Below are 13696 nucleotides of genomic sequence, written 5' to 3'. Positions count from 1 at the left end.
TGTTAACAATGGCACACTAGATCAGAAGAAAATTTCAAACTGGCACTTAATCTCACAAAGGTTGCCGACCCCTGATATAGAACTTAAAACACATAGGAATAGCAGCGTCCCACACCTGGTTTATTCATGAACCACTCATTTTGATTTTCCTATTTGAAGTAACAAGTGACATCTTATCTGGGATAACAACAGCCTGGAAGACGGTCAATCAGGCTGCAAAAAATGTAAATAAAAATCCACACCATAACATGTTGTAAGTCCATGAAGTTTCAGGGGTTAATACGTTTTTAAGGCCAAATCACAATGTACACCATATTGTGATTAGGCCTTAAAAAGACCTGCATGAAGATGGCAAAGTACTTCCAGAAGGTGTCAGCAATGCAACGTAACGTACGGTATGTCGACTGCCGTATAACCCAGGGAAGAAGAACCACTTCCTTTACTTCCGGGAAACGCAAGCTTTCATTCACCAAGATGGCGACATTGACAATAAGCCAGTCACCGGTCGGCGGTTTCAGTTTCGAAAATTGCAAGAGGTAATTGAAGCGATTTTTAGAAAAGCATTTCATGGAAAGCATATCAGAATAACCCCACCACTGAGGCTTTACAAGTTGTTAACGTTTGCGTGTAGACGTTGTGTAGAAAAGAGGTGTTTTGGTACGGGTTTAGCTAGTGATGCTAGCTCATGTTAACTTGGCTCCATGCAATGACTAAGGCATTTCCCGTCGCTAGTATGTTACGGTTCACTTTGATACGTTTGAAAGTAAAACGCAACGTGATTTTTTTGTTTGACATTTAGAATGCAATATTTAAATTTTTTTTTTTTTGTAAAAAGCGTCATGGTGGAATGATTTTCAGCCCGATGTAGATAACGTTAGCCCCGGAACGTTAACGTTATGTTAAACCAGAACGTTAGTTAGCTAACCTACGTTTATGAAACAAACCGTATAAAAAAGAGACGGATAAAAACAATTCAATGTTTATAGCGCTTAGATGCAGCGTAGACTGACGCTCCCGCAGCTACTCGTTGTCTATGTATGCTAGGAATTACTGCCGTTCCTGTTAATACAATGATCTGTTTTTAATGTGGTTTCCTGGGGGGACATAAAAACTGATGCTTTCTATAATGTTACAAAACAAATCGACATGTCATGAATTAAGGACTAAATTCAGAATAAAATAAAAGGTTCAGTAGCTCAGACACTCGTATTAACATATATTGTGGGTATTTTAAGGCTTGCTTTTTTTCTGTAGTTTATACTGTTGCATTTCAAACAAATTCAAATAGAGGTTTTTTGTTTTGTCTTAGAATTTACATTTGTGAATGTGATTATTTTCTAAAATGCTAAGATTTATGATAGTTATTTTATCCTGAACTGCATAAATCGTCGAAAAACACATTATCGATACATAATTTTAAGAAATTACCATGAATGTTACAAAATAGAATTAATGACTTTTGTTAGTGATTACAGAAATGAGAAAACTTGGGTCTCAGGGAGCTGAACAACTGATGGTCTATCGAAATTACTTTATACTGTAATGGTCTCACTGCACAAGATTGTGTATGAAATTGTAGGGTATTTACGAAGCTTAATGTTTATTTGGCTCGGTAGCATGCGTTTCCACAATGATAGAGCTATACATTTACATTTAGGGCATTTAACAGACGCTTGTGTCCAAAGGGACTTACAATAAGTATATTTGTCAGAAGAAAGAGACCACAATATATCATTGCTGATAAAGTAAGTGCTAAAAAAATAGAAACAAGTGTTAGGTCCTCGTCTGAGTAAAGTAGTAGCTGTTCAGCAAGTATACCTTAAGAACAATAGTGCTATAACCAAAGTGCTATAGGCAAGGTTTTATATATGTGTGTGTGTGTGTGTGTGTGTGTGTGTGTGTGTGTGTGTATGTGTGTATGTGTGTATGTGTATGTATAATTTTTTATATATTTTTTTTTTCCAGAAATGCAGTTTTGGAAAGTGAAGCGAACAAAGTGGGATGCAGCATGCCTGCTGCTCGGAAAACAGGAACTACCATCTGTGGTGTTGTCTTCAAGGTGAGTGACCGAAACCATGCTGCTTACAATAAGTAAGTTGGGTTTAAAAATGTAGTTGCATCATCAACATTTGTGCAAACATGTCTAAATTCTTGTGGTTCTTTTTAAGCCTCTGGAATACATGAATACTCAATTCTTCTACATTGAATTAATTCTAGTTAACTGTGTTCACACTAGGTCTGCACGGTGGTGTAGTGGGTAGCACTCTCGTCTCACAGCAAGAGGGTCCTGGGTTCGGAACCCGGGCCGACCCGGGTTTCCCGTGTAAGCGTGGGTTCTCTCCGGGTTCTCTGGCTTCCTCCCACAGTCCAAAGATGGGGATAGGTTAATTGATGACTCTAAATTGCCCGTAGGTGTGAATGTGAGTGTGAATGGTTGTTTGTCTCTATATGTCGTCCCTGTGATAGACTGGCCAGGGTGTACTCTGTCTTCGCCCAATGACAGCTGGGATCGGCTCCAGCCCCCCCGTGACCCTGAATATAGGATAAGCGGTAGACAATGGATGGATGTGTTCACACTGCCCAGTAGGCTTTGGAGGTATTATGGTATACCAGGGTATTTAGAAATCCCAACGATATGATTTTTCAATATGCACCGTTAATAAAGAACTTTGCTTTGCGGTGTAACGCTGCAACGGTGTAAACTTTTTACAAAGCTTTGTGGAGCAAGAGCAACGTTGCACTACCTACAATGCACGACCGTCGAGAGCGTGTGTGACGTGTTAAATGTCAATTGATCAAAACAATGATGAAAGATAACTTTTGCTCATCTCGCATATTTTCATGACTCTTCAACCACAAGCATAGTTGCTGTGCATCATAAACATGTTGATGCATACAATGGCGGCCTTGTACAAGCAACTTTTTATCTTTGGTGGCACGTCGCCCATGTGACACGTCTTCACAACGTCACCGTCTTAAATAAAGAAAACAAATTATCTTAAGCTTTTTTTCCTTTCTTTTTTTCTTATCTTTATTCCTGTTTAGTCATTGACTGAATGTGTTAAGAAATTAAGTGTATATGGGAACTATATACAATGCTAATTTTTTATCCGATTAATCAATGGAATAATTACTCGATTACAAAAAGATTCAATAGGTGCAGCCCTAGTGGGTCATTCCATCAAATGCCTCCCACCTGACCATCTCAGAATGTCCTGAAAAAATTCAAGTACAAAGACACACTTGTTAGTAGGACAAATCTAAAATATTAGGTCTCTACTGTCAACAGTTTTCTCATGAAACATCATTGAATGAAGGGTAGTTTAGACGGTTTTTGGCATCATGCTCTGAAAAGTCATTTTTAAACAGCAATATCTGGAAAACTATCTCCTAATATCTAATATCCTACTAGTAAACATCACAGCAGGGCAATTCAATTGTTTGTTTTTTTACCATTTACCAAAGACTTACATGTGACTAATTGCTTACTGATAAATTTAGCCTCACGAAAACATTAAAATGTAGCACAGTTGTAGTTAAAGAGGCAATCTTGGATGTGAGTTGAACATGCTGAAAGCAGCTTTTAATGTCTTAAACCATGAACAAACATAATATTGAAGACTTTACTTTTTGTCTTACTTTAAAGGGATAGTTCAGAATTTTGGAAATAAGACCTATTTTCCAAGTGAGCCGGTGTGTTCGAGACGTCTGGAGACGTTTTCAAGAAATTTCATTCAGTTCTTCTAGTTGCCGAGTTCGCTTATGCTATAGCTAGCGCAAGTCATAGCGCTAGTCAAGATAGAATGTTTGAAATAAAACCAACCTTGCATTTTTAAGAATTTGTCTCAGCAGCAGCAGCAGCGTGTCATACTTCCTAGTAGGCTATGGCAGCGGCGGAGTGATATCACCTAGCACTTATAAGTTACCGGTTCTAAAATAGTTTAGGTCTTATGTCCAAAATTCTAAACTATCCTTTTAAGTACATACATTACACAACCAAATGAAATAATAATCTTAATTTGAGCATAAAGATTTTACATTACAGTAGAAAAGTCTCCAAAGTTTGATGTGGAATAACAGTTTGTCTCTATGCTCACTATGAGACAATATGTGAGTTGTGTGTATGATCAGAAATGGTGGATAGGAAGTATCAGAGATGTTTCAGATGAAGATGAAGATGTACTGGTTCAGTTCATGCACCCACATGGCCCTGCCAAGAGTTTCTACTGGCCAAGAAGAGAAGATGTGCAATGTCCCACTGCAGCATAGAATTGCAATGATCAACGTTCCCTCTACAGAAACTGGGTGCATGTATGCCATCAAAAAAGATGAGCACAACAGAGCAGAGATGAAATTAGACAATTTGTAAAGTGACTGCCAAATTAAAGAATGTGATGAAGGAATTGGATCTAAAAGATGAAAAATGTGTGATCCCTCATAGTGAGCATAGAGACAAACTATTATTCAATATCAAACTTTGGAGACTTTTCTACTGTAATGTAAAATCTTTATGCTCAAATTAAGATTATTATTTGATTTGGTTGTGTAATTGATATACTTAAAGTATGACAAAATATACAGTCTTCAATATAATGCTATGTTTGTTCATGGTTTAAGACATTAAAAGCTGCTTTCACCATGTTTAACTCGCATTCAAGGACTTGTTGCCTCTGTAACTACAACTGTGCTACATTTTAATGTCTTCGTAAGGCTAAATTTATCAGTAGCATTTAGTCACATGTAAGTTTTTGGTAAAAAACACAATTGAATTGCCCTCCTGTGATGTTTACTAGTAGGCTGTTAAGACATGCAGTACCAAAACTGGCCACAAAAACCCCACCAATATCAGGATTTTAAAAAATCACTGCGACAAAATGAGGCAAAACACCCTCCCATTTTTTTAATATGATTTTAACTAGAATATGATCTTTTTAAAAAAGTGAGTTTGGACCTGATACTTGGAATATGGCTCTGAAGTTGGGCACATATGTTTACTTCCATTTTTGAGCCTTAATATATGTGAAAAACGAATCATCTAAGAGCCACTCTTCAAATGTGCTACTTCATTTCGACAAGCCTCATTTTAAGTTCCTACCATAGGACATTCTGAGATGGTCAGGTGGGAAGATTTTAAGAAATTTGATGAAATGACACGGAATGACCCTAGTGTAAAGCACTTTGAGTGGTCGAAATGACTAGGAAAGGGCTATAGAACTGCAGGTCCATTTACCATTTAAAAAAGCTTAAGGTTTATAGTAGGGATGGCGGGTTTGTTTATTTTCCTTTTTGGGGGAAAAAAAAAATTGACATCGATCAGGAGTAGGGATGCAAACAATTAATCGATTATCGATAAGAAATTACTCGATTAAAATAAATTAATTGCAATTAATTGCGATTTGAACCCGTAATTTCCCGGCAGTCCACGCGAGGGCGCGCTTGACGCCAGACGTACTTGACGCACATGCGCGAACACAAGCGAAGCAGGGCTCTGACGATAACAACAAGACAAACGAGAAGTGGTGTTTCCCACACATTGACGAGACTATGGCGCACTTAACTAGCGGCTCTAATGATAGGCCTAAACAGGAGGGCAGCAGCGCTTATGATAAGGGGAAATCCTCGTGGCTGGTTTTGCTCATCATCATCATCAACGTTTTCCCCCGTCGCCATGGCAAGGCGTCCCCCGCGCCGACCCCCCCTCAGCTGGCGAGTTTGACGGCGCGTATAGCCCCGTTCACATACGTCGCTACTCACTTTCTCGCTGAATTCTACTCGCTGGTAAAAAAAATTCACTGCCGCCGCCGGAAAGTTTCAAGCGGCAACTCTCTGTGGAACTCTCTGTTGACGTCATCTGTCAATCATCTTTATTCTATATCCCGATTGGTACTCGCTTCACTCGCATCGCAGAAAGTTACATTATTTTATCTACGTCCCCGCCCACATCGCATCGCCTGTCCTGGCCACATTCATTGACAGCTGTCGCTCAGAGATGGGCGAGTGGCGACGTATGTGAACGAGGCTTTAGTCAAAACCAAAACACCAAGGAAGGCTGAGGAATAGTCACCCACTTATATTAATATAATAATAATAGTCATAATAACCTAATAGTATAAGCTCAGCACTGTGTTTTAGTCATGTTTGTTTTCATCTTGAATGCTTAAACTCCTCAACCCCATTTAGTATGTCAACATTTGGAACAGAACCAGCAGTTTGTAAGAAATTGGTCAGGAAACGATATGTCATATTTTGGTTCACAAAATTCCCCAAATTGATGCATTACAATGAAATTATTAAAAATATGATTTGCATTTTTCTTTATCATAAGGAAGATAGCATTTTATGTTACGTATACAGTAGATAGAACCTATTCAGAGGGAAATTCAGCTTCTCAGAAGAATTGCCACTTATCAATGGATCGATCATCGATCGATAAGATGAAACTATCGATTAATGAATTACTGGATAATTTGCATCCCTAATCAGGAGGCATTTTACTCTGGCATTCCACAATCACATTTTGGAGGGTTATACCATCCAGCTTTTTTTTTGTGTTGTAAATGTCTTACTGTATTTTCTGTTGGCTTTGCTGAAGTTTATTGTTTATTGATCAGGTTACTGGTGAGTTCAGCCACTGCTCGGCTGCAGTTTGTTCAGAATAGTTTGATTGGTGGTCTCTCTAAAGGCTGATCAGAAGAGCCGTTCGGATGACTCATTTATAGTGAATCAAAAATGTTGCAGTATTCATTTGTCTACTTTCAAGCTTGCTATTAAATCCACTATGACAGTGCCCAGCACCATGGAGCATGTGTATGTCTTGTGTGTCACTGGGCACCACAGAGATGTCCTGTTTGAACAGCTCAACTGAATAATACATGGATGTAAATTAACCTGGACCAACTGGCGTAACCAGTCAAAAACATCCTTGTTAACTGTTTACATCCCTAGACTCGAATAAAAACTAGGCGCTTGGTTAAATGTCACATATAGGGCTGGGTGATTTTTTTTTTTAGATTTAATTGATTAATTTGCATTTTTACTTTCCTCCGGTTTGTGAAATGGCTGAACCACAAAATCACGTTTTAAAAATAGTTCTCGACTCTGCAGGTTTGTTTTGTTTTAAGGGACTCCGTAGTAGCCGACTCAATTTCCGGAATGCGAGCAAAAGTTATCCACATACGATCACATTCACCACGCCCAGACAGACGGACCATAAAAATGTGTAGGAACTCAAATGTGTTTCTGGTGTTTTTTAACGATTCTGAACGAGGACGCTCTGACAGTAAAGGCAGCGTTCCCAGCCTGGCTCTGGCCGTACTGCAGAATGTCGGCCCGGCCGCGGAGAACCGGAGGCCGGATCAAACGACCAATTCTTAAAACTACGCCCGACCGGACCGCCCGGTTCCTAAAACTATGCCCTACCGGACCATCAACACCGGCTCGGACGGAGACACGCGAGACAGGACCGGTATCTTAAGGTGCGAGGTGAAACAGTGAGACAGGACCGGTGTCTTACGGGAGGGGAGACAGTGAGACAGGACTGGTGTCTTATGGGAGGGGAGAAAGGTGTTACGAGCACAGCAACTTTCTGTACAAAAAAAACAATCAACAGTTGTCTTAATTTTTTTTGACGCTCACGTCCTCACAAACATTCAGTGAAGAGGAGACCGGGGTCAGAGCCAATCAGAGACCTAGGCCGCCTAGACATCGGCCTCTGATTGGCTCAGACCGTGGTGATTCATTCCCGTATGCTGTGGGGGGAAAAAAAACATTACGCTACACACACAAACGGACCCGCTGAATGGAGCTCCGTTGCGACCAAGGAACATATTTAGGTGCACTTCACTGACTTTTGGTCGCATATGCGCCCTACATGGTCACTCTGGAGCCCTGGCTTCCTTAAAAACAGTCCGTGTAGAACAATGATCCCTGTGCGTGCCTTGCCTCAAGCATTTTTTTGAATGGAGTTACTCAATAACTCGAGTAATCATTTCAGCCCTAATCTTCACACTATCACTGCACTTTGCACTAGGCTTTTTTAGGCCATAGCAGACCCTCCGGAGTGATACATTCTTTCTTTTTACCCAGAATATTGCAGCGTAATCACGGAAAGGAGAGGAAAAAATATGCCACGATCGCACCGTTTATAAGGATCTTTGCTTTGCTTTGCAGCGTAAGTGGCGTAAGCCCGCGAAGGTTTCACTTTTTAACGAAACATCCCGGCTTCGCACAACGAGAGATGGATACAGCACTGCAGTCCGTGTGACGTATTCAATGAGTGTCACAATATCTCGGCCCAATCCTACTTTGCACTACGCATTTTGGCTGACTAACTGAATTGTTAAAAGAAGTATTGTTTTACTCCGCTGAAAAGTACGCTTGCAGCATGGTTTAGTCTAAATGATGATTTGTATTTCCCTGTGAAGGATGGCGTGGTCCTCGGTGCTGACACCAGAGCTACTGAGGGTATGATAGTGGCGGACAAGAACTGCTCCAAGATCCACTACATCTCCCCCAACATTTAGTAAGTGAAAGGAGCTCAGGGTATTCAACTGCAATGTTTTACGTTTGTAGGGTTTAAAAAGCTGAGGTTTTGTATAACTCACCAGTTGCTCTGTAACTGTGTTGCCATAGCTGTTGTGGAGCAGGAACCGCTGCAGACACAGAGATGACCACTCAGATCATCTCTTCCAACCTGGAGCTACACTCCCTGTCCACAGGCAGGCTGCCACGCGTGGCCACAGCTAACCGCATGCTCAAGCAAATGCTCTTCAGGTACATAGCAAGTTAAGCCCAAGTTATGCTTCCGCGTTGACACAACGCAAGGGGGCTTACGGACCCCTTACGTCCTTGCGGACCCCCCTTACGTCCAACGCAAGGGCCTGACGTGCACCTCTCAAAAATCCTAGACGCGCGGCGAGGCGACGCAACACCAACGCAGCGGCATTGGCTGTGATTGGTCCGCTAACTACATCCGCTGGAGACCGCTTTTCCGGTTTCCACTCATAAACACCGCCATTTAAACTTTTAATACTTTTATTGTTTGCACCTTGTTTTATTGTTTGCACCTTGTCGCTTTTGCACAAAGAAATAAAACACTGAAAAATTGTGGATGTTTAAAGCCGGAAGGTAAACAAATAGGCTATAACGAGGCTAACGACAATAAACGTCAAGAGTCTCGGTCGGTCAGTCTTTACAAAAAACATAGCGCCCTCTACCGGTGTGGCATTGAATTGCATTTTCACACGTAAACCCAACGCAGAACCATCTCGGTCTCCAAGCAACTGCGTCGCCATTGCATGGCCATTGCGTGATCACTACGCGGAAGCATAACCGAGCCTTTACTCAAGTGAACATCCATCTCGCATGTTTACTACTTTGCTTTGAATCAGTGCTATGCACAGACATGTGAGTGTTCTGCTGTGTGTTGGTGCAGGTATCAGGGCTACATTGGGGCTGCTCTGGTCCTGGGTGGAGTGGATTGTAATGGTCCTCACCTTTACAGCATCTACCCTCACGGTTCCACTGACAAGCTGCCCTACGTCACCATGGGTCAGTCTCAAACACTACAATACATACCATTATATCTACATGCATGACATGTTTCAGCCTGATGTGGCAGACTTTTCCCTCCATGCAGTTATTTTGATCAACCTTTTTAGAAAAGAAACGGAACATGATTTTAGTGGTAGGGTTGGTATATTTTCAATACAAAAATTTATATTGATATAGGTTGTTATACATAATACATCTTTCAAGTTAAGCTGAAATGAAAACGGACTTTTTAACCATTTTAGATCGCATCCCAGTCAAATTGTTCACCTATTTAACAAAATATGTGGAAAAGCAATCCCTATCCCTATTTTTAAATCAAAATCACTATTTATTATTCTTCCTGAAAAAAACAGTTCCTGCATGCTCATTGCTTACACCAGCTAAAATTTCAACCAATAATATCAAGACATCCATCCATCACCCAGCATGCAACTTGTAGCAGCACAGAGCGAGAGAAGGTTGTGAGCTAATCTTTTCAACCATCAAATGAAATTCCTCCAAAAGTCATGTCCTGTCTTCCTGTTTCACTCCGAAATACATCACCATATCTAAGATAAATGCTCTAGAAATGCAGTTTCAGCTGAACTTGAAAGTCTTCCAGGGTGTATTGTCTGAGGTGAACATGTGGATGATTTGAGGTCACTGTGTTTTTCCTTTAAAAGGCTCTGGGTCTCTGGCTGCCATGGCAGTATTTGAGGACCGCTATAAGCCTGACATGGAGGTGAGTACAGTACACCACTCGCATCTAATTCACAGCACCACAACACGCACACTCATATCAGGAGTTTATTTCCTGTAATCGCATTGCTGGTTTTGATTTGAACATTAATGTTTCTTCAAAGGAGGAGGACGCCAAGCGGCTGGTGCGAGACGCCATCGCTGCAGGTATCTTTAATGACCTGGGCTCTGGCAGCAACATTGACCTGTGTGTTATCACCAAGGGCAAGCTAGATTACATCCGGCCCCATGATGAGGCCAACAAGAAGGGTGTGAGGTGAGAACTATTCCCTCCTGGATTCTGTCTTTCATCTTGCATCTATTCACCCACATACTAGCCCGATTCCACCGTAATGATGGAAAAGCGAGTCAAAATATGTCGCAAACCGGACCAGTTATATAAAACTTTGTTCGCGGCGTACCGCTGTAGCGGTGTTTGCGCTCCCCACTAGACCAGTTTGAAGTTAGTTTCATACACTCCAGGCACACTAAAACCATTTAAAGGGATAGTTCGGAATTTTGGACATAAGACCTATTTTCCAAGTGAGCCGGTGTGTTCGAGACGTCTGGAGACGTTTTCAAGAAATTTCATTCAATTCTTCTAGTTGCCGAGTTCGCTTGTGCTATGGCTAGCGCAAGTCAACCGTTCTAGTTAGCATGGCATTAAAAACACTCCACAGTGCACCCGAGGCAAATCAATTAAAACACTAGACTGTCGATGTACATATCTGTGTTGATAGAATAATATTTGAAACAAAACTAACCTCGCATCGCATGAAAATGCATTTTTTGAGGGACTAGTTTCTCAGCAGCAGCGGAATTTTACTTTGCTCCATCGGACTCAAAACTCTAAGACGCGCTGCTTGGAATCCAGCCCGTCCGGAGAACCGTAAACCCTCAGAGGCGTTGCGGAGAATCCCTCCGGTAAATACACACCTGAACACCGCCGAATTGTTGGCCCTTATGCCCCCAAGGCTGTCTGAAAAGCGCTTGGACCTCACACAAACACCGGGCAGCACACGGCCACGCGAATCCACACATGCGGACTCTCCGTCGGACTCAAAACTCTAAGACGCGCCGCCCGAAATACTGCCCGTAAATAGGCAATCGAACCGCTGCCATAGCCTACTAGGAAGTATGACACACTGCTGCTGCTGCTGAGCCATAAATCCTTAAAAATGCAAGGTTTGTTTTATTTCAAACATTCTATCAACACATATGTACATCGATAGTCTGCCGTTACAATGGATTTGCCTCAGGTGCACTGTGGAGTGGGCAAGACTGTTTTTAATGTCTGTCTAGCTAAGAACCATTGACTTGCGCTAGCCATAGCATAAGCGAACTCGGCAACTAGAAGAACTGAATGAAATTTCTTGAAAACGTCTCCAGACGTCTCAAACACACCGGCTCTCTTGGAAAATAGGTCTTATGTCCAAAATTCTGAGCTATCCCTTTAACTGAGCAATATGTATTTGTTTTAGTTTTTACTGAATATTTCAAGGCAAACTTACTTTTACCCTGACACATAAAAGGTTAACACTTATTTTGTTGCAATTGTATGTTCTTTCAGTATTTTGTCATATCGTCAAATATATTATCGCATAAATACCCTGAAATATTGTGATATTCTTTTAGAGCCATATTGCCCACCCTACAAACACTTCAGTTTCAGAAACGGAGATCACTTTAACTCTGAGTCAGTTACCATGTGCTGTGAACCTAACCTGCTACCTCCATGTAGCTCATAACATCATCCACAGGTTGAATTTCACCAAGCTTTATTCATTGTAGCTACATGTTGTCTGTTTACCACAACTGCATAAACATAATGATGATGCTTTCCAAAAAGTCTGAAGTCATGCTTCGTTCTGTCTGTAGGAGGACACACTTTTAAAATAATTACTATGTTCGCTGAATGGAGTCTGGATTGATGGGTGCTAGGCTATGCTAACATTCTAGCTGCTCCTTCAGAACTCCAAATAAGGCCATCTAGACATGAATACAGCTGTGACATTGTTGTTTGGACCACAGACAGTCTCTGGTTTCTCCACAGTCTTGTCTGGTCTCTGGAATAATATCAGCTACTATCGTAGACCTCTGGGGGACCACAGACAGTCTCTGGTTTCTCCACACGCTTGTCTGTTCTCTGGAATAATATCAGCTTCTATCGTAGACCTCTGGGGGACCACAGACAGTCTCTGGTTTCTCCACACGCTTGTCTGTTCTCTGGAATAATATGAGCTACTATCGTAGACCTCTGGGGGACCACAGACACGGGAGACAGAAGTTGTTTCCTCCATTTCTATCAGTGTTGAGGAAAATCTTAATGCTATTCAGGCTTTCACAACACAGCATCATGCAAATTTTGCGAAAAATTGCGTTTGGTGTGAAGACAGCATAACATAATGCATCATTTCATGATCTGACAAAGTCTTAAATCATTAACATCACTTGATGAACTGCTGAATGACTTGTCTCATTGCTTGTTCTGCTTGAAGAGTAAATGAGCTTGCCGGCATGCAGATGTGAGTACAGACAGTGTTGTGGCAGAGTGAACTTTTTACAGCCGCCGCCTCTCACACTCATCTGATTTGCTACTAACCAGTTTTTTTTGTTTTTGTTTTCAAATCTATCCACTTGACCTTCTCACTTTGACTTTGCATGTCCATGGCTGTCTGTTGGTTGGTGGTCTGAAGTGGCATGCTGTGCTGATGAAGTCTCTCAGATGAACGTGGCAAAGACAAGTTTAATTGAAACGTGTTATGTGTGTCGTTTCCTCCTGATGTAGAACTGGTGACTACAAGTACAAAAGAGGAACCACTGGCGTGTTGATGAAGACTGTGGCCCCACTGAAACTGGACGTCATGGAGGAAACTGTACAGACTATGGATACCTCCTGAAATACTTTAAAAATGTTCTTGATGTAACTTCCCTCACTGTCAGAATTCCGGACACAAATGGCATGTTTTTCCATGATTTACAATAAAAGTGTTTTGAGTTGATTCATGAGTTGACTCATGTTTTGTTCTTGACTATCTTAAATTTGTTTGTCTTTAAAGTTGTTGAGCTGAGGCCGTTTTAAATTGACATTGAAAAAAGTGAGTTTTCATGTTTCAGGTCGAAGTGCTATATACTGTGAGTAAGCACTAATACAGAGAGTGTTCAAAGAAGAGGTCAGTAAGGACATCAGGATAGAGGAGGCTTCCAGTAGTTGAGGAGAGAGGGATTTCAGGTTGCGGCGGGTGGTGACAGTTCGAGGTGTAGAGGGGAGGGATGTGGTGGACTTAATGGGGAGAGAGTCACAAAGTGGTGGTCGGACGCAGTGAGCTGGGTAACTTAGGCCCCGTACCAGTGGCGGTCCTAGGTTTCATGACGCCCTCACCTCCAGCCCCCCCCCCCCCCCCCCCCCCCCACATACACACACACA

General features: G+C 41.6%; 1 protein-coding gene across 1 annotated transcript; it reads left to right on the top strand.

Moving 5' to 3' along the window:
• Positions 1 to 396: 396 nt before the first annotated feature.
• psmb7 (proteasome 20S subunit beta 7) lies at positions 397 to 13271 on the top strand. The gene is made up of 8 exons (XM_084034454.1): positions 397 to 536; positions 1966 to 2059; positions 8424 to 8521; positions 8632 to 8772; positions 9434 to 9549; positions 10215 to 10273; positions 10395 to 10546; positions 13058 to 13271. The coding sequence occupies exons 1-8, from the start codon at positions 475 to 477 to the stop codon at positions 13167 to 13169; spliced, it is 834 nt and encodes a 277-aa protein (XP_083890580.1). The 5' UTR covers positions 397 to 474; the 3' UTR covers positions 13170 to 13271.
• The last annotated feature ends 425 nt before the right edge of the window (positions 13272 to 13696 follow it).

This window comes from Eutrigla gurnardus (assembly GCF_963514095.1).
Source record: "Eutrigla gurnardus genome assembly, chromosome: 19".
Classification (NCBI taxonomy): Eukaryota; Metazoa; Chordata; class Actinopteri; order Perciformes; family Triglidae; genus Eutrigla; species Eutrigla gurnardus.
The sequence above is the reverse complement of the archived record's forward strand: the minus strand, read 5'-3'. Positions and strand labels throughout refer to the sequence as shown.

Coding starts and splice junctions, on each gene's coding strand:
- psmb7 (XM_084034454.1), top strand. CDS start 475: ATGGCGACATTGACAATAAGCCAGTCACCGGTCGGCGGTTTCAGTTTC. Junction 537..1,965: donor AGTTTCGAAAATTGCAAGAG/GTAATTGAAGCG, acceptor TTTTTTTTCCAG/AAATGCAGTTTTGGAAAGTG. Junction 10,274..10,394: donor GCTATAAGCCTGACATGGAG/GTGAGTACAGTA, acceptor GTTTCTTCAAAG/GAGGAGGACGCCAAGCGGCT.